This window comes from Gossypium hirsutum, chromosome D11 (genome assembly GCF_007990345.1).
Source record: "Gossypium hirsutum isolate 1008001.06 chromosome D11, Gossypium_hirsutum_v2.1, whole genome shotgun sequence".
Lineage (NCBI taxonomy): Eukaryota > Viridiplantae > Streptophyta > Magnoliopsida > Malvales > Malvaceae > Gossypium > Gossypium hirsutum.
In genome coordinates this window covers 31,123,354-31,145,051 of record NC_053447.1, presented here as the reverse complement: position 1 = coordinate 31,145,051, position 21,698 = coordinate 31,123,354, and the positions used below count along the sequence as shown (strand labels likewise).

The window sequence follows — 21,698 nt, the reverse complement described above, 5'->3', positions numbered from 1 at the left end:
CCTTTTCAATGTGGCCAAATTGCTTGCAGGCTCTGCATTGAATGTCTGGTCTGTACCAGCAGTATTTCCCAAGATGAGTAGTCTTCTTACAATGGACACAAGGTGGGAACTTCCTTTTGAAGGTTCTTTCTTCTTCTTCTCAGTCCAAGGCTTCTTGCCTTTGGCATTTAAGTTTGCACTTGAGCTTTCTCTGCCTCTAGCCTGAAAAGCTCCTTCATAGTGGTCCTCCTGCCTATTTGCCCTTCTCTGCTCTTGAGCATAAAGAGCATTTATAAGCTCTATCAAAGGGATTGTTGACAAGTCCCTTGAGTCTTCCAGAGAAGAAATTTTTGCCTCATACTTCTCTGGCAAGGTTGTTATGACCTTCTCAACCACTCTTTGGTCACTGAATTCTTCCCCAAGCAGCCTTATGTTGTTGACAGTAGCCATGATTCTGTCAGCATACTGCTTGATGGTTTCTGAGTCCTTCATTTTGAGATTTTCAAAATCTCTTCTCATGTTGATCAGCTACTGTTGCCTGGTCTTGTCAGACCCCTGAAACTCCTCCTTGAGTTTGTCCCAGGCCTGCTTTAGAGTGTCACAAGCCATTATTCTTGTGAAAATAACATCAGAAACTCCACTTTGAAGGCACAACATAGCCTTATACTTCTTGGCACAGTCTTCATTGTGCTGCCTGATCTGGGCTATGGTCGGGTTGGCTCTTAGTGGTGGTGGCTCAGTGTCATTGAGAACAACATTCCACAGGTCATGTGCCTGCAAATATGTTTCTCATTTTTACTGCCCAGATGTTGTAATTTTCTCCAGCAAAGACAGGTGGAGGAGGTGGTGTAAAACTCATTTTCAGCAACCAAAAACAACCTTTGCTTCTTTTGTTTCAAGTATAGCTTGCTTAATGATAGTGTACAACCAAGGCCCTCAAAGACTGAAAGCTCTGGATACCATTTGTTGGATAAATGGCAGTACAAAGAAGCAAATCAAATGAAGCAAAAAGAGAACTAAAAAAAACTCAGCAAAGAATTGTAACTGAAGTCATATATTTTTCATTCAAATTTTTGAATATATGGGAGTTACAAGTAATGTTTGACAGTTACCTACTAACTTAACTGCCCTTACTTAATACATACTAAAATAATGCAAGTTGATTACAAAAGAAGGCTGGCATATCAGCTATTACATCAGTCAATTTTCCTACTGACTTTGCTGTCAAAATACAAAAGAATTGAACAAAGTTCCATAGGAACAAAACATCTAAAATGTGATCTTCCAAGAGAACCAGCTTCATTACTTTACTTCAAAACAATGTAGCAGCTCAAATTATACAATTTGTTGCTGCTGGTCTTTGATCAATTTTCTGCTACTGGTTCTCTGTTGCACTGCAGGCCACAGCTTCAACATCCATGACCATAATCTGAACTTTGAATAGAAATGTCAAAGGAGAAGCGCGTACTGAAGTCGGTGAGCCTTCCTGTTCTTGAGTCCTAAATTGGCACCTTCTCAGCATATGTTGCCCATCCAACTCGGTTTATATAATTGATAAGGTTAAACTCAATGGCTCCAACGGAAGGTTTTGCATCACCTTGATAGAGAATGTTGTTTGCGTTTGAATCAAAGCGAGATATTTGGAAATTTAGTGAATTGACAAAGGGAAGAGTTAAAAGAAATGGAATCAGAAGCGATGATTGAAGCAAGTTGATGAACCCAATCGCCATGGAAATAGAGAAGCAAGGAGGGATATTGCAGTCAGACAGCATATAAAAGAGAAGAAGAACCAATAGAATCCGCAAATGAAGTAAATAAAAAATAGTTAACTTGATGCTGAAGTTTCAATGACCAGCTTTATTTTATGCATGAAGGAAGCTTCAATAGACATTTTCATGAATCATAAATATATATAGAAAAGTTGAATTTGTGAACCTATTAGAATGGCATATAATAAACCTATTAGAATATGTATATATCTTCCGAAGGAAATTTTGAATTTAAGGAAAACTGTGTCTTACAAAATCATATTGACATTTTTTGACTGAGGATTTTATTCGAGATATATCAGCAACAAAATTTTCTAATAATCTTCCTCCATTAAATCAAATAATAATTTATATGAGATTAACAAGGATACTTTCTGACTCAGGGATGGTATAAGGATAAGTTGTGTGAAAAATGGTATAAGGACATTTTCTGACTCAGGGATGTTGTTGATAAACACCGATAAGATCACCATTTTTAATAGTCATCACACCTCTTCTCCATTACTGCTGCAATCCTGAAACAAGGTGCCAATTGCACGGCTTTTTTTTAGAAGTAACTCAAAATTTTTTATTAATTACGAAAATGATTAAACTTAAAAATCATATATGTAAATAATTCAATTTTTGAAGTCGTAAGACACATCAGTGGCACTAGCCCCCGAACATCAGCCAATGTTTGCATTAAAAAAAAACAATTTTTAGTGGTGCCACCAGATAAATTTGTGACATTGGACTGAAGTCTAATTATATAAAACTTGTCATAACGTTGCCTACATAATAGTACATGGCCTAATAAGCAAAGCTAGACATGAAAGATCAAATGAACATAGAGCCGTCACTAATCAATTAGAGCCAGGTTGGTTAGCCACCTATTGTCTAAAAATTTAGAATTAATACTAAAGAAAAATCTTAAAAGTCTAGACTCGATCCCATCACCAAATTTCGGGTTCGGGAGTACAATTACGTGTGGGGAAGGTTATAGCACCCCCCAATGCCTATCCGGGGATAGTCCTATAGTGTTTTAAGAGCTAGATTTTTTTATTTAAGCATATTAATATCTTAATCTACACTAAAATATTATGAAAATCTTAAATAAAAACCCTAAAGAAAATGTCTCCGGTTGACTTGTAACTCGATTAGGATGTGTTCACCAAACTTATCTAATTTGAAACTTAAATTAAATATTTTTTACTTTTAACGGGACCCCTAAAGGATACCTAAATAATTCTAGTAAAATACCTTCAATTCCTAAAATTAATTTTACCTTAGAATTCTAAAAAGAAAAAAAATCAATGAATTAAAAGAAATATTAAAATCTATCTACAACTTATTTGATCTTTTATTATTATTAATTTTTAAAAGATTTATTTAATAACGTTGAACCTAGCAAGATTTTACAAAAGTATCCTATGTCGGGTTTGTAATTATCTTACTTTAAAATTCTTGATCTAAGGTTTAAATTCGTCAAAATTCTAAAATAATATATCTTAAATAACATTTATTAGCTTTCTTAAAATGTTTTTAAAATAAAATACTTAGAAAGACTTACTAATGATTTACAATTCACCTACAAAAATATTTAGTTTTAATCTCAAATAAAGTCCTAAAGAATATTTGCTTATTAATTTAAGATTCTAAAGAGAAATCCTATACGATATTTAAAATTAGTTTAAAACCCTAAAAATTATCTTACATGTTAATTTTATAATTTTTCTAAGGTAAACGATAGATAAGATCTTAAGGACTAATCTAAATTCAAACTTAAAAACCTTACGGTTTCATTAAAATGTAACTCATATTTAACTAATTTCATGTCAACAATTATAGGATAGAAAAATGACATGAAGTTCTCTCTTTTAAAACTAATAGTAATAAAATAGGAAAATTAATTAAATTGGCTAAAGTAAATGAAAAGTTAAAACTCTTTTAAAAATGGCAATAATAAAATAGAAAATTTAAATAGACGAAATAAATAAGACATTGACATGATGATGATAATAACAAAAATCCGTCTTATTTATAATACAATAAAAGAATCAAAGTAACATAATTAAATAATATTAAAATGTATGTAAGGGGAGTGTGTTAAAAAAATATAAATATAAATGGACATGAAAATAAATAAAAATTATACAAGTGTGAATAAATATAAAATATTAAAATAAAGTGCATAATTGAAATTAAATATAGAAGGTATAAATGCAAATGAAAGGGAAGATATAAATGCAAATAATTTATTAAAGAAGGAAACAAAATGAGATAACTTGATTTTGGGACTAAAAGATAAAAAAAAAATGTGAAAGACAGAGGACTGATGTAGTAATTAATTTACTTTTAACTTTGAAATTTCAAATTAAATTGAATGTTTGAATAAACAAATGGGTTACCGGTGTAAATAAACCAGAGAGTGAGGGCGGTGATGAAAAAATGGAGTATTTTTTGTAAATTTAAAAAGTAAGGAGTGGAAATAAATTACCCATTTTTGGTACCTATAAATGAAAAAAACTATTCATTCTTTCATTTTAACCTCATTTAAAAAAAAAAAACTTCTTCCTCTTTCTCTTCCTCCTTTTATGTTGGCCATGACTCCACCACCAGAAAGCCCAATGGCTCTTCGGCCTCTGGTGGTGGAGCCATCGCGTATGGTGGTTGAAATTTTTTATTTTTTTACAAAATCAAATTTTTCTTTAAAAAAAATCACTACTTTCCTTAAAAATCAAAACTTTATATCGAAATAGTTGAAAAAAAATCAAAACTTTATTTTAAAAAATTTAAACTTTTCCTTTAGGCTAAAAAACAGATTTTTATGTTAATAATCTAAACTTTCTCTTCTTTAAAAAAAATCACTATTTTTCTTAAAAATCAAAACTTTATTTCAAAATAGTTGAAAAAGATCAAAACTTTGTTTTAAGAATTTAAACATTTCCTTTAATATGATTAAAAAAACATATTTTTATTTTAAAAATCTAAATTTTCTCTTTTTTTAAAAAAAATCAAAATTTTATTTCGAAATAGTTGAAAAAGATCAAAACTTTGTTTTAAGAATTTAAAAATTTCCTTTAATATGATTAAAAAACATATTTTTATTTTAAAAATCTAAACTTTCTCTTTTTAAAAAAAATAAAAAAAATTTCCCAAGATCAAACCTTTAAAAAAAAACATTTATTTTAGAAAGGGGAAGGAAAAAAATTGGATTTTTGGGGCTTCTAGGGGTGGAGGACCAATGTTCCAGTGACGTCCACTTCATCAGAGCCTAAACCCGATCCCTCAAGATATGTATATGGCAAAAAAAATGAAATTAGAATGCTTATTGTTGTTGTTGTTTTAATTTTTTTTAAGAACAAAATATGAAAAGCCTCATTTCTTTTTTTCTTTCATTTCATTTCATTTATATCTATTGTTTTTTAATCTTATTTATTTATAAAAAAGATAATAATAATAATATTTTATAATAACAATAATAATAATAATAATAATTTGAGCCATTGGCAAGCTTAAAAAGGAAAGAAAAAGAAAACAAAGGCCACCATTTAATCAAAATCGAGTGGCTTTCAAACGTGCCCAAGAGAGAAAAAATATACAAATCGGCCTCCAATTGGGCTCGGACAAGAATAGATGTCTGCAAAATGTTCAAGATCTAATGAAGCAATTACCCTTTAGATTGGCTGAAAAGGGTGACATCTATTGGCATGGTGGCACCAAATTAAATGTATTCCAACTTTTAGTCTATTTGCATATTAAGTCTATCCCCTTTTGAAGTTAAATTTAAATAACCTTTAAAATTTTTGTGGGTTATATTTGAGTAATTTAAATAAAAATGTTATATAGTTTTTAAGTTTATTGTTTAAAAAAAATAGAAAGGCTTATTTTTGTTATTTTTATATTTTAAGGGTTATTTAAATTTAATTTCAAAAGAGGACACACTCCTAACATGCAAATAAACCAAAAATTTGGAGAACATTTAATTTGGTGGCGGCACCTCCTTTTTTAGGCAATCTAAAAAGGGTAATTGTTTCATCAGGTCCCTAAACATTTTATATAATCACACTTCAATCTGGTGCAAAAAAAAAACATTTAAGAAAAACTAATGATTGCTCAATGATGACAGGGTGGTGCCGCTAATGGGAATGACAGCACCAACGCGCACTGTAGAAAACGAGTCATTTTTGTAATTAATCAATTCTTTTGAGTCAAGTTCGAAAAAAGCCTAATTGCATTCTGGATTGAAGGGATTGGACTTGGAGAGATACAAGCAATGTTTAATAAACAAGTTTATTAATGTACTTCGTATACCAAAAGGGAGGGGTTTGTTGATGATGTTAATCTAAAAAGCAAAAATGGTAAGTTTACAGGGGTGTCAAAGATTTGAGTATCAAGCAGGGAATGATAATAGAAACTATGTTACAATTTGTGCATAAAATTCTTAAGAAATCACATCGGGTTGAAATATTTGAAGTTGCTGCAATGTGTCAAGGGAAGTGTCCACTCTTCTCTTGACATGAAAAAACAACTTGTATATTAAATCCCTCGGATCGAAGAAGTTAGATCGAATCAAAATGTTGAAGACTTATCTGTCAACAGTCCATTTTACTTTGGTTGTTAATATTATATTGTATTTAGTTATTTTAGTTGTTGTTTAGAAAGAAATATGATTTATCTTCATTATATTAGCAAGTCTCGAAAACTCTATATAATTGAGAGATTTGTATAAGTTGATGTATTGATGTTTGAGAGAACTTATCTATTCAAGTGAGGAGCATTATTTGTAAGAGTGCATTGTGATTGAAAAACATTTGTGTTGTGGTTTTATAGACTAAGTTCTCAATGGGACAATTTAGTGGTAAGAGATCTAGTCTTTAAGATAAGAGAGTGAGGTTTCTTTACTAGGGTGTGTTAGAATTAGGATCACTGATTGTATTTGATTCAATGATAGTTGATTCTTCTCACTAAACTAGGCTCTATAGACGTAAGGAAACCGAATTACATAAATAAACTCTGTTGTCTTTGTTTTTATTGTGCTTGTCATAGTTTTTGAGAAGTACCGATTTTCGCAATCACTTTTACTTATACTCAACAATTGGCATTAGAGCCTCTCACAACATAAGTAGTGATTACAAGCTATGGAAGGATCATCAACTTCTCATCGCCCAATGTTGGAGATTGATTATTATGCATCTTGGAAAACATGCATGAAAGCTTACATCAAATCCATTGATGAGAAAGCTTGATACTCAATTCTTATAGGATCATAGCCTCTTATGATTGACGTTGAAGAAGGGAGAGCAACTAAACTTAAGTTACAATGGACAACTAAAGATAAATTAAAACATTCAACTTCCTAAAAATAATAAAAATAAAATTTAATTAAAATAAATACTAATAATATTAAAAATATATTTTAATGTTCTTAATCTTGATCTTCTTCTTTATTTTATTACCCTTGTTCTCATTTTCGATCAATGTGCTTGTTTCATTTTTTATGCAATTACTTGCGTTTTGACTTTTGTTCCTTCATTTAACCTCACAAGAAAAAAATACTACTAATATCAAGTAATAAAAGTATTATTAAATATCAAATAATAATACAAGAAACAAAAATCAAATATATAAAATAATAATGAAATTCTAATTTTTGTGTGATGAAAACAAAACTTATTAAATAAAGTTAATTTTATTTCTTGTAATTCTCTAAATGCTACTTAATAAAAATGTCTTTGCCAATGCATCAATTTATAGTGCTAAATCTTAGTTTTAGTTCGTATATAATTGTAACAACAGTGAAGTGAAAATCAATTTAAAATAATAAGTATAACTTAATATCAATCCAAAGTTTAATTAAGTGATAATAACTATAACGCTGATAATAAAAATATTAATAAAATAAATATAATTAAAATTATTTTATATTTTATATTTTATATTTTATATTTTATATTTTATATTTTATATAGACACTATATTAATAAAATAATAATTATTATTTATTAATCATTTTTATCATATTTTTCTAAAAAGAAATGTGAAAGTAAAAAACTACATGCACAATTAATTTTTTTTGTTATTATTATATAATAATTAATAATATATAACATTTACCTACCATTTATCTAAAAATTGCTTATTATTTTTAATTTATTCACTCATAGTCAATAAATTAATAGTTATTTTTTTACTTTTATTTTTTTCACATAATAAATACTCTTATATTAATATATTATTCTTGAAATTTCTAAAATTATGTTTGCAAGAAAAACAAGTAGTGCTTTAGAGCAGTGTCAATTGCTTTAAACATTGGCGATGAACAAGGCAAAAAAAATAATGAACACTTTATATGTTTACATAGTTTGATTTCCCTATGTTTACGGATCTTTTCCTAGAGAGATAATTTATTATTTTAGTAATTCGTACAATAAGTGATTACAATATCTAACACTCATCAGATTAAACTCCTCACTTTTACATCTAAGATCTAGACAACTCTCCTCTAAGTTTCTTGCACTCAATTCACTCACAAGAGATTTTCTTCAATAAACGAGAATACGTGTTCTCAGTTCAATACATCACTTATACAAGTATCCTCAATTTATATGGAATCGATACTTGCTAACATACTATATTTGTAACACCCCTCGCCTGATTCGAGCATCGAGTCCGAGTTACAGGATGCTACAATCATTTTCGGAGCAACCGTCGAAAAAAAACACTGTAAATAAACCATTTAAACAATCAAACATTTCAATAATACAATTATTATATACTAATTGAACTTTTTTTTTGAAACCCAATCGAGCTTACGAAAGCTCATTTGCTAAACTGAATATGAAATAAGACAAAATTGTAAAATTATTAAAGTTTCCATAACAAGTATCGATACTTTCGAAAAGGTACCGATATTATTTTTAACTTTGATGTTTTAGAAGATCAAAAATCAATAGTATCAATACCTAGAATATGGTACCAATACATCATTTATAAAGCACTGATACTTACTCTAGTATCAATACCAATTTGCGATTATGTTTCTTTTTGCAAAAATTAAATAAAGGTTCAATGTATTGATACCTTTGTAAAGTATTGGTACCTTGGATAGAGTGTCGATACTTTAGTCCGGTATCAATACCATTTTAGCATTCGGTTTATTGTAAAATTATTTGAAAATTTCCAAGTATTAATACATATATCAGGGTATCGGTACCCTATTGCCAAATATGTTTAAAACTCCCATTTTGGTGCCCATTTCATGCCCAAGCCATAATCTACCAAATGGTGCCTTAAAGCACACTTAAACCCAGCTCAAAATCATTTCAAAACATGCATCAACATTTAATTACTCAATCTTAATATCAACAAAACAAATATGCCACAATTTGGCACCATATCACAACAAAATATACCAAACCTACTAACATAATTATAAATTATTCAGTGCCATCATTAATAGTGTTGAAGCCAGAAAATTTTGGGGGCGAAATTAAATTGTATATTTTTACGATAGTAAAAATGTAATTTCACCACTTTAATAGTCTATATCTTTCTAATTTTTAAATGATCAAATCATTTTTTAACTTTTTTTGTGGGGGAAAAGGTGCAATTTTGCTATTACTAATTTAAAATTTTATAAATTATAAAAGGCATAAATGGAAAATTTTCCATTTTAGGGGGACGAGTGTAACAGGTTATTTTCAGTTAAATCGGAATAGTGGTTTTGGGACCACAAATCTGAGGTGAGAATAATTATTTTATTGTTATTTAAATGTCTACAGCATGTTAGTATTACCGTATAAAAATTTCATTAAGAAATTTTATTGTTTACATGCTTAATTCGATGAAAAGGACTAAATTGTAAAAGGTGCAAAAGTAGAGTTCTAGTAGCTAAAGGTATTAACTATCTATAGAATTAAAAATTTAGAGGACTTAAATGGTAAATAGACCATTAATATTGATAGTAGACTTTTATGGACAATTTATATGTGTTTTAAATGGTTAATTAATAAGGGTAAACTTGTAATTTAATAAATAACGTAAAATAAAATATAGTAAAAGATGGCATCATCTTCTAATTTGGTTTCTTCCACCAAAATATTGAAGAAAAACACCATTTTTGGTGCTTTGAAGGTTTGGCTCGGTTACCTTGTGCATGTAAGTGTGTTTTCGTCAATTTTTTAATAATTTCTATGATTTTGGAGTTATTGTAGCTTAAGCTAGCTAGCCCAGGGACTAATTTTGTAAAATTGTTAAAATATTAGGGTTTTTCCATGAATATGTTTACGTTATTTTTGATGTTTGATGGAAGAAAATGAATCTATGTTGTTAGATAAACAACTTTTATAAAGTGATTTTAGTTGAAAATGTCAATTAGGGATTTATTTGTAAATTTTGTAAAATGTGTGGTGAAAATTGTGAAATAATGAAATGTATGAGTTGCTATGGATGCATGTGGAATTCGGCTAGCTTGGGTTAAGGATGAATTTGCATGCATTTCATTTTACGAGCGTAGGGACTAAATTGTAATAAAATCAAAATAATAGGGGCAAAAGCATAATTTTTCAAAAATATGAAATTAGATTGAATTGAATTTATTCATTTAGATCAAGATAGACCTCGAACGACTTTAGATCAGGGCAAAGATAAAGTTTCAGATTAATCGACTCCGTTTCTACGTTTTATCTTCGAGGTAAGTTCATACATTTAAATAGTGTTTAAAATTATTGTTTGAAATGCTATCATGTTACATTATCATATCATGTCTCGACGGAAAAATCCAACGGCGTATCGACGCCCATCGAATATGAAAAAGGATGGTGACGACCATGGAATATGAAAAGGGATGGTGATGACCATCGAATATGAAAAGGGATGGTTTCAACCATCGTTTAGTATACTTTGTGTAAGTTTCAATAAGGGTTCAATGAAATTGTAATAGCCCGTTTTTGAGTCTGATCGGAACAGTGGTTTCAGGACCACTTAACCGAGTCAAAATATTTATTTTATTATTTTAGTAAGTTTTACAGCATGAAAGAATTATCGTGTGACAGTTTCATAAAGAAATTTTTACCGATTAAATGGTTAATTCGGTAAAAAGGATTAAATCACAGAATGCATAAAATATGAGTTCTATTAGTAAAATGGCTTAAATGATTATGGAATTAATTATTTGAGTCCTTGCATGGTAAATATACCATTAATTGCATGGGTGGACAAGTATGGGCTTAGTGGAAAGGATTTGTATGGTTTATATTAAAGGTTAATTTGGTAAAATGGTTATTAATATTGAATTAAAGTAAAAACAAAACAGAAAGTGGAAGAGTTCATTTTTTCTCTGCACGATTTTGAAGTTTAGAAAGCCAAAGTCATGCCTTTTACATTCAGCCAAGCTTAGATTCTTAATTAGGGTATGGTTTTTATTCCGTTTTTAATAATGTCTACGTTTTTGAGCTCGTTGTAGCTCAATCTAGCTAGCCCATGCTCTAATTTCTAAATTTTTTGATGATTTTGAGTTAAGCCACTGTTGAATGCTTGGTTGTTTGGATGTTTAATGGTAGAATATTGTTGGTTGTTAATAGATATACAAGTTTTATAAAGTGATTTTGTCAAAAATGTAAAAAAGGGGATTTATTTGTAAAATATAGAAATATGGTAGTTAGAAATGTGAATAAAATGAAAATATGGGCTACTATTAGGTTAAGTGAAATTCGGCTATAATGGGTTTTTGTTTAATTGTGTAAAATTTTGCCATTTTGTGTGAAGGGGGCTAAATTAAATTGAATAATTACTGAAAATATTGAATTGTTATTATATAGATCAAGATAAGCAAATATCGGAACTTGATCGGGGGAAACAAAAGTTAGACGAGTAGACGAAAGTATCCGAGCAAATACGAGGTAAGTTCGTATAGCTAGAATTGAATTATTAAATAACTGTAATTGTCCAAAAATGAATGTATGTAAGTTGAATGAATAATCCATTTGAATTTTAAATTATCGGTATACTATTATATTACTGTTTACATAAATGCAAATCAAATGTTACAAATACTATATGCGTTATATTGTTTTGGTATGATAATAGGCACTGAATATGAACTTTTGAGTATTTAAATGTATGTACTTAATTATATTAGATATATATACACATATGAATTGAGAAATTGAGTTATTGATTTTTCATTGCTTAATTGATGAAATTGGATAATACCGAGCCCGTTTGAACTTTAGAAAATCGTCGGATATGAGTGACTTGTCACTAGGGTTACCATTTGGTCGAGCTCCTGCATTTGTTGCGAACTCACCACAGCTCATATGAGCTTATCGTTCCAGCTCTATAGAGCTTACCATTTCAGCTCGATAAAGCTTACCATTTATTAGCTCGAAATGAGCTTACCGATCATGACTCGAAAGAGCGGAAATGACAATGAATTGACGAATTTCTGATAAATACACTTATAATGTATCACCCGTGTATCCCTCGATGTTCTAATAGCTTCAACGGGCATACTTACTGTTACTGATTATATGAATAAGCTATGTAATTATATGGATGAATTACCGTTGATATGTATAAATTATGGTTGATACGGATAAATTTTTGTTATTACTGATGAATTACAGGTTATACGAATAGGAAAGAATTGATATAATTCTTATATGATTTACATGATTTAAAAGTTACATGAAATACATGATTTACATGGATTGTTTGTTTTATGAATATATGAATTATAGGGACGACATGATATATTTAGCTATATGACTAACTCGTGGATGGTGATGTGAATAGACTTTGTGGACAAATGAGTTGATTTTAATTGTTTTAATCCTTAAATGTTAAATTGGTAAATTTAATTCTATACTATACGGCTTACTAAGCTTAATGCTTACTTCATTCATTTTCTTATGTTCTATAGATTTCGGAAGCTAGCTCGATTTCGGATGAGGTCGGAGATTTTCTATCACACTATCAAAATGATTTTCGGTACTTTTGGACCTTATGTAAATAATGTAAATATGGCATGTATAGTTAGTTTTTGGTATGAATTTTGGGTTTTGATCAAGCTATGTGATATGGCTTGAGTTGGAAATGTTTAGTTAGAATGGAAACATTATGTGTTATGTTCATTTTTGGTGCACTTTGATAAAGGGTATTTTGGTATAATTGAGTATATAAATGCATTGGTTGCGATTTGAAATTTGCAGGGAAGGTTCAATAGTTATAAAGGGGTTATATTCAATTTTTTTTAAAAGAATGAAGTCAATTGGTAAGAATTTATATGAATTTATTATTATATATGTTTGTTATTTATTTAAGAATTACTGTAATTATCTGGGATATCCGGTAATGCCTTGTAACCCGATTTCGGCGACAATTCGAGGTTAGGGGGTGTTACAGAAATTCACTTTGATATTATGGAAAGGTATAAAATATGGAAAGTATGCATTCATATGAATTATGTTTAGGAAATCTACCTTATCATGCTTATCATGTGATGATATTGTTTATGTGATTAAGCACTAATTTGTGTTGTTGGTGATGCTTAGGCTTGCGCCAAGCTTGTGTTGGATTGATTCATATTTATTTTTAAGCTTATGCATTAAAATTGTAAGCATTGTTTATAATTACGAACTTACTAAGCATTATATGCTTACTTTGTGTTCTTTTTCTATGTTTTATAGTTAATCGGAAGCTCATTCGAGTTGGAAAATCGTCGAAGACCTATCACACTATCCACCAGTTATATCGGTAGATTTTGATGTTTTTGAGTCATTGTTATAATGTTGTGTATAAGTATTTTTTTCTTGATGAAATAGCCATTATCCTTAGCTTGTAAATGTGGTAAATGTATAAAATTTTATACAATTGATACTTTAATTTTTTTTTTCTTCTTTAAAAGACGTGCAATTGGGAATAATTAATAAGTTTTTAAGTAATTAAATATTTGAATTGAATACAATTAATTTGTCATTTGGTAAAATTTAATATGTATTATAGATAATAATAATAACATTTTAGAAACTTATGTAAACTTTTTTTTAAAATAAAAATGAAAAAGGTTTTATAAGGTAATTATAACATTGTTTTGACAAGCTACTAGTTGCTTGATTAAACAAACTTTTCAAGACATAGAACATTAATATATATAAATACTATCAGAAACAATATTAAACTAATATGGTTATTGCTTTTCCACCACGCTTCTATCTGCAGTTGAGTTTTAGCTTATGAAACTACCTTGAACAATCGGATAGAGCCATTTTCTCCCAAGTTCAGTTCAACCATGAAAAACCAAAATAGTTGACTTAGAAAACAAGAGATAGACAACAATACTTTGTTTTTTCTTCTTAGTAGTTATTTAACCATTGTCAGTCATATCTGATAGCTCATTAGCCTTAATTTACATCATTACCTCAAAAGAAAACAAATGAGAAAGCACAACATACTTTAAAGAACCAAAAGTCTATTTTTTACCTGTAGCATCAATGACTTCATTGAATATCTTCAATACATCTCTTCTAGCCGACAATTCAACATGCTGCATTTTCTTTTTATTAAAATCAAGACAATTTTACAAACTGCAAGTGAAATATTGTCTATTATATTCCAAAAGCAATGGTTGCTTTACACAAGGCTGTCTTGCTATTCGATATACTAGTTTTAGGTTTAAGATTATTGGATCCTCTGATAACACGACAATACCAAGCATGCATAATTTTATGAAGGTAACTCTATACGAGAAACCTTTCCCGGTCATTACTAATCATGCATCTAGCAAGTTTGTGGCTTGAATCTTAGCATTCCATTAAATTTAACGCATAGCTGAAAGTAATTTTTATTAAGATTATTCTGAGAAATGATTTTGTTTTTTGCATAAATGATAAAGACACATTTTTCGATACAATCATATATGTTAACGTTGTCACAACCTTATGCTGCCACCTGTACTGGAGTTAACGTACGGTGTTACAAAAAAGTACTAAAAAAAACCCTTTAAGTATCAATTTGAGAGAAATAAACAAATTCAAGTACCAAATCTTTATTTAAGCCTTTAAGAATTTGGATTAATTAAAAGTAAATCTCTATTTGTCTCTAGCTTTAATATTAAAGATTTGTGCAAAAAAGTTGCTACATTGACAATGGATATATACAAGTAAATTGCTTATGCACATAATCAAAAGTACGCCCCTACTCATTGCGAGGAAGAAACCAGGCAATATCTGATATAACTTAGCCAAAAAGAGAAAGGAAAATCATATTTCACAACCATCAGTAGTGCTTGAGTTGTTTATTCCAAGTTGTTTAGAAATGAATGAGACAGGAAGGGCATGAAACTCAGGAAGAGGCATGTTTTTAGGAAGATCTGGAGGCGCTATCTCAAAATTCAGAACTTGAATTGCTTGCCTAATGGAGGGCCTCGACCGGTTGTCAGGGTGAGCACACCACAGTCCAGCAATCATCACACACTCCGCTTGTTTTACATCAAAATCTTGATTCAATTTCTCATCTACAACCGAAAGAAGCTTTCCTTCCCCATAAAGATCCCAAACCTGCTCTACCAATCCTGTTTCGGTTGCTTCTCTTGGGTCCGCTGACTTTCGTCCGGTAGCAATTTCTAATAAAACCACTCCGAAGCTATATACATCCGACTCTTTGCTTGCTCTTCCTGTGCTTATATACTCTGGAGCCAAGTAGCCTATAGTTCCTGCCAACCCTGTTGTTTTTGGACCAAGCTCATGGCTCATAAGCCTTGCCAGTCCAAAATCACCTAGTTTGGCATTGAAACTAGAGTCTAGCATCACATTGTTGGATTTGATGTCTCGGTGCACGACACACTGCTCGCACTCCTCGTGAAGATAAAAAATTGCAGATGCCAATCCAAGAGATATTTTGTACCTTACAGGCCAAGTAAGTGGAATTCTTCTGCCGAATAGGTGGGAATCAAGGCTACCATTTGGCATGAACTCATAGACAAGTAACAACTCACGCTTATCATGACACCAACCAATAAGTTGCACTAGATTCCGATGTCTTGACTGGCTAATGACCTTCACTTCAGTTGCATATTCCTTTTTACCTTGTTTAGACCCTCTCGAAATCCTCTTAACCGCGATTTCAATGTCCAGATCGATAAGGTAACCCCTATAAACTGCTCCGAACCCTCCTTCACCTAACTTTCTCCCTTCAGAGAAGTTGTTGGTAGCAGATTCAAGGTCTTTAAAGGAAAATCTTCTAGGTCCAGCTCCTCTTTCAAGTTCATCATCATTAATGGATGCTAAATTTTTTGTTTCACCAATTTTTGTTTGCCTTTTCTTCCACAGAAACCACATGATACATGATATAACTGTCCCAGCTATCAAAACACTGACAGGAACTGCAGAGGCTACTAGTATTTTGATCCTTCTTGTATTCTTTCCATTGGTAGCTGGTTCTTCCAAATTTGAATGGAATTCCCATGATTTAAGTACATGTCTCTCCACATACATACCTGTTGCAGCAGAAAAACCAACCATGACCCTCTCTGGTAGGACCTTCATTAGATCAATCCGCATGGAAAGACTTGAATTCTCTCGTGGACTGTTGGTGGTTAAATAGCTCCATGACACACTCAAATCCTTAGTGGTAGAATTGTAAGTAACTAACACGTTGGCAGTATCTTCACTATGAGAGCTAGCATTCCACTGAGTGTAAACAGCTGAAGCAATAGAGTTGTTGTTGATCCCCACATGACCATCAATTCCATGTGGATCCCATTCAGGATTATGGAAGGAATCGAACTCTATGGAGACAATTTGGTTGCTTGGTGAATCACTGGTTGTGGTGTTAAACAATCCCAAAAAGCCACCAGCTGAGTTTGGTGGGATTAGAGATCCAACAGGAGCCAGAAAGAAACATAACCCATGACCATAAAGTGGAACACCTTGGGTGTTGATTTCAAAGGAAAACCGAGTGTTGAAATCGGAAATCTTACCTGTTTCAGAATCCCAAAGCAACACCTCGTCGGCATATGTAGCCCATCCAACTCGGTTTATATAATTGACAAGGTTAAACTCGATGGTTCCAACATCAGGCTTTGCGTCACCCTGATAGACAATGGTGATCATAGTTGGGTCAAACCGGGAGAGTTGGAAGCTGACAGAAACAGGACAGGGAAGAATAGAGAGAAAGGAAACGAAGCATAGAAGAATAACTACTGAGTTGCAGAACCTGGCGACCATGTCAATTGGTGAAGAATGTAGCAGAGTTGAAGCTTTAGAATGGTAGGAAAGAATCTGTGAGCTGCGTCTTAAGATGCTTGATTATTATAACCTTATTTCTCAACAAAAAGATAGTCCAAATAAATATTGGGTTAGTCAAAACTAATATTTTGAAGTTGAATATCTTTTTCTAAATTTGAAGCTCAGAGTGTGGGTTGTTTTTCCCAGTCAGGACAACTTACTGACCCGTTCAAAGAGTTTTTTCCATTCTTTTTAACTTACATCAAAAGTCAAAAGGCACTGTCTACCATTTTGTTTATTCTTAAAAAAAACAGATCATCCTTGCTTTGTTTACAAATTAAATCCAAAATTTTACCTATAAACTAGGGACTAGTAATAAAATGTTACCTAGTATTAGTCAACGCAAATTATGTGAATAAAAAGGGTAGCTTATAAACTTAATCGGTTTAAATTATCTTTTAGTTTGATGTTATGTTTTCATCCTTAAATTTTAAAAACTTATTAATATTATTAATTTATTACATTTTGGGTCCTAAACCATTAACCATCATTAATGGTATAATTATAAGCTAGCATCATTTGAGATTAAAATTTTAAGTTAAATTGTACAAATAAATCCCTATATCTTTTTTTCTTTTTAGCAATTTAAATTTTATTTTATTTTCCTTTAACTTTGCTTTTATTCCTTTATTTTTCTTCACTTTTTTCCTCTCTTCTCCCTTTCTTTAATTAAGAAAAAGTAAAATTTATAAGTGAAATAATTCTTTAATGGTATTTCTTAACCATGGACCATTTTAAATGTAACATACAAAAAATTTAAAAAAAGAAAACACTTAAGCATAACATAAAAACAAAATGATCAAATTTTATATAACATAAATGACTAATTAGCCAACTAATTATGATATATAAATGTCCGGATCCTTGAAAGTTGAAACCCCATTACGAAGATCATGTCAAACCCCAAAAACATCTAGGGAAACTCTTTTTCCATTCCAAGGGAAGTTGTTTTTTGAAAGTCTTCTCATGAATTCTTAGTATTTCATTTTATTTTATTTCTTGGAAATCTAAAAACGCAAAGAAGCCTATATTTATAAATTTGAAGAAAAGAAGTGGAACAATATTTTTCTTTTTTTAAGAAAAAGCGAGTGGGCAAATAATTTGTAGTCTAAAATTGGTTTGATGAAGAAGAGAGAGAGACGTTCGAATAAGGAAATGGTCATCTATAGATTTTTTGATAAAATATCTAAAATTAATTTTAATTATAATCTCTCCCACCCTATAAATAAAAATACTCCAATTTACATACTATTAATAATGATAATCTTTTTGAAAAACAATTAAAATTTATTACCTGAATTTTAAAATATAGGCTTCGGGCTTAGCAACCTTAAACTTGGGCTTCTAAAGTCACATTTATATTTAACCTTTTTTAATTAAAAAGATTTATATCTATCCTAATATTCATATCACTTTTCAATCCGAGTGAAGAGACGCTTTATACTTGGAGTGAAGCAGATTATTTTTACAAGGTAATATATATTATTTTGAGAGTAAATTTAATTTTTAATTTTTCATATAAAATTTAATAAAAAAGAATTGTACAAAATAGGATTCAAACTTGGAAATCATAAAATTCATATAAAAGTATTACCTAAATTTAAAAATTATAACCCAATATATACTTACTTAAGATGTAAGCCTTTTTTTTTTAATTTAATTTATACTTAAATTTAAAAACTGTAACCAAAATTAATTTGGGCTCAAAAGCTCAACTATCTTAAAATGTTCTCAAATAGCCCAATTATCTTTTATAATTAAAAAAAATGGTAGAAATTCAGTATGAAAAAAATTATCCTAGAAGTTCCTCTATCCTTAAGAATCATGGTTATAAAAATGGTGATATATTCTATTAATCTCAAATTTATATAAATTTGTAGAGTTGATAAACTGATTATAGCTGGGATGAGATTATTTTATGTCGAAGCTATATCATATATCCAAATTGAATTGTCTTCATCTTAGATTAGGTTTCGAGTTTGAAGTAGGATAATTTCATTAATTAAATTTTCTTTTCTAAAAAAAATTAGCATTAAGTTGAGATGGAGATGGTCTCCCTTTGCATTCCTATCAAATTATCCAATTAAAAGTATTGGTTTTTTTTTTATCAAATGTACTTCTCATGGAATTTAAAACTCATGTTTATTTTTAAATGAGAATATACAGTGTTTTATTATAATAATTAATTTTGTTGTAAAATTAATTTTTTATGTTTTATTTATATCATTTATAACAATTTTTCATCTAACACCATAAAGTATGAAGTACATTCTTTACTAAACAACATTTTATCTTAAATTTTAATAAAATTAATCAAGCAAAATAAAAATAATAAATTCTATGTAAAAAATAATTTTTAATACATAAAATTACATTTGTAAATTTTATTAAAATTACCATCTAAATCTCGCTAATTAATATTATTAATATATTATAGTTTTTAATTTAAAATCTTAAAAATTTAAATATAATTTAAATCTCAAATATTATTATAAATATCTCGAATATTATATAAATATATAACAACCACTTCTTTATAACATATAAAATTTTCACCGACAAATGTAATTTAATTTTACATATCCCAACTTTGTTTATAATAAAATACACTAATTATTCTGAGACGGCAAAACAGTTCGTGAATTGAATCATAAGTGAAGTGATAAAAAGAAAACTTGTATTCAAAATCCAATTCATACTTGTTTTGAAGTTTGTTTCCGTGAAGTGATAAAAAGAAAACTTGTATTCAAAATCCAATTCATACTTGTTTTGAAGTTTGTTTCCTGGAAAACACTTATCCTCCAACGACCCATACCACCCAACTTGCAGGGCCGTTCCCCACAGGCCCAGACCAGAGATTACCTTTAATTATTCTGCGACCTTCAATTGACCTGTGCATTTGGACCCTCAAAAAGCATAAAAATTAACCACTGTTAACTCCGATCGCCAATGCCATGATATGATAACAGCTTATGAGCATTCGGTCTATTACTAGCTTGCAAAAGAGTTTTACGTCCAATTCTGAGTCTCTGATAGCATTTGTGAATCGCAATGTCCCAACCACAGTTAATAAGTCTTATCATGGACCTGAATGGATTTTTTTTTCTTCAACAACCTGAATGGTTGTTTTCATGTGAAAAATTTATTCCTAGTTATAGATTTGTCCCCCCCCCCCCCATAAAATGATCACATAGCTCAATTTCCTACAAGTGTGATGATACCTAGTCCTCGCACTTAATCAATGTTGAGACACCTAATTAACACCTGTCCAGACCTCAGGCTCTCATCACAATCACCAAACAGGTCTAAAAATCCAGAATGAAGATAGGCCGGCCAGATGTAAGAACATTGTCAAGTGTCAACCTACTGAAATTATGCCGATTTAGCCTTGTCTATATTGTATCCCCCAACGCATAACTCCGATGACCTCTGACATCCTCACCTGATTTTACCCGACAAACCTAACAACTCACTCGGCTCATCCGCAAAATGACAAACAAGATTTTAACCATTGGCGAGTAGATCCATTTTTTTTTATCATTCATCATAACTAACAAATGGAGAAAAAAAACCAATAGAACTGTAAAACTTAACTAACAGATCTTGATATATATTATAATTATATATAGTTACATCAAAGTTGATTTGAACTTGCAGGGGGAAAAAACGGGGAAATAAAATAAACACAAGACAAAAAAACATTACTCGTGTACTTCTTGAAACACTCGGCGGCGATGAGCAGATTCATCACGATGACAACCCTCATCGAAATTCTGAGAATAGCTAACAGCATCATAGTGAAAAGACAATGGCGGCTTGGATCCGTATAAGCTGGTCTTCCCATCCTTGACCAACCTTCTCAACAGATTCCGCCATCTCCTCCTCGTCCTGTTGTCGCCGCCGCTGCTGCAATGATGAATGCGTGAGTAGTCCATTTCTTCATGCACCGGGAAGCACGATGGGGACATCATATAACACCCGCAAAAATAAGAGGATCCCCGGCGGCGATTGATCAGATCTCTCTCCATTTCCGACATGGTCGGTTACGATAGTTAGACTTGGAGTTGATTTAGGATTGAAATTGACGATGATGTCAAGTTTTTCATGTGTTTCTTCAACAATCATATGAGTGAGAAGAGGATGTTGGTGTCTTTTATAAGTATGAACCCACTATCCCTTTTCTTCATTATTTCAGTGGGCCATTTATGTATACTCGACTATTATTTAACCTGGCAAAAGCTACATCTATTTTGTATAAATCAATATTTTAATAAGTAACCTTGGACTAGCTTTAATTTAATTTAAAATTGGACTTAAGATAAGATATCTATGTATTTTCACTGACCACTTATAGACTTGAAGCCAGTAAGCTTCCTTGTCAACCCAATATGATATGACCAAAATTAGTCATCGGATTCTTACTACATGCTGATACTTATATCTTTGCAAATTATTTTATTTGAATTTAGATCTGAAAACAACTTCAACTTGCGCTAATTTGATTCCTCTTCTGATTTTGACCCTATCTGCTTCACACAATGTTTCATGTTCCAAATTTGTTCAACTCTTCAGTTTTAAGATGTGAATCACGAGGCCATGGGTAGGCAGCAACCGTAAGTTCAAATTTGGTGAAATTTTAGTTTCCTTTTTTTTTTAAGTAGTTTCATCCCGACAGAAACTCTGA

General features: G+C 30.5%; 2 protein-coding genes across 2 annotated transcripts; both read right to left on the bottom strand.

Moving 5' to 3' along the window:
• Positions 1-14,832: 14,832 nt before the first annotated feature.
• Positions 14,833-17,059, bottom strand: LOC107891831 (L-type lectin-domain containing receptor kinase IX.1). Its single transcript, XM_016816754.2, has one exon. The coding sequence runs from the start codon at positions 16,952-16,954 to the stop codon at positions 14,990-14,992; it is 1,965 nt and encodes a 654-aa protein (XP_016672243.1). The 5' UTR covers positions 16,955-17,059; the 3' UTR covers positions 14,833-14,989.
• Positions 17,060-20,603: 3,544 nt separating this feature from the next.
• Positions 20,604-21,228, bottom strand: LOC107891833 (uncharacterized). The gene has a single exon (XM_016816755.2). It carries the CDS (start codon positions 21,049-21,051, stop codon positions 20,716-20,718), a length of 336 nt encoding a protein of 111 aa, XP_016672244.1. The 5' UTR covers positions 21,052-21,228; the 3' UTR covers positions 20,604-20,715.
• Between the last annotated feature and the right edge of the window lie 470 nt (positions 21,229-21,698).

Excerpts from the sequence above, each read along its gene's own strand:
- LOC107891831 (XM_016816754.2), bottom strand. The coding sequence starts at position 16,954 with ATGGTCGCCAGGTTCTGCAACTCAGTAGTTATTCTTCTATGCTTCGTT.
- LOC107891833 (XM_016816755.2), bottom strand. The coding sequence starts at position 21,051 with ATGTCGGAAATGGAGAGAGATCTGATCAATCGCCGCCGGGGATCCTCT.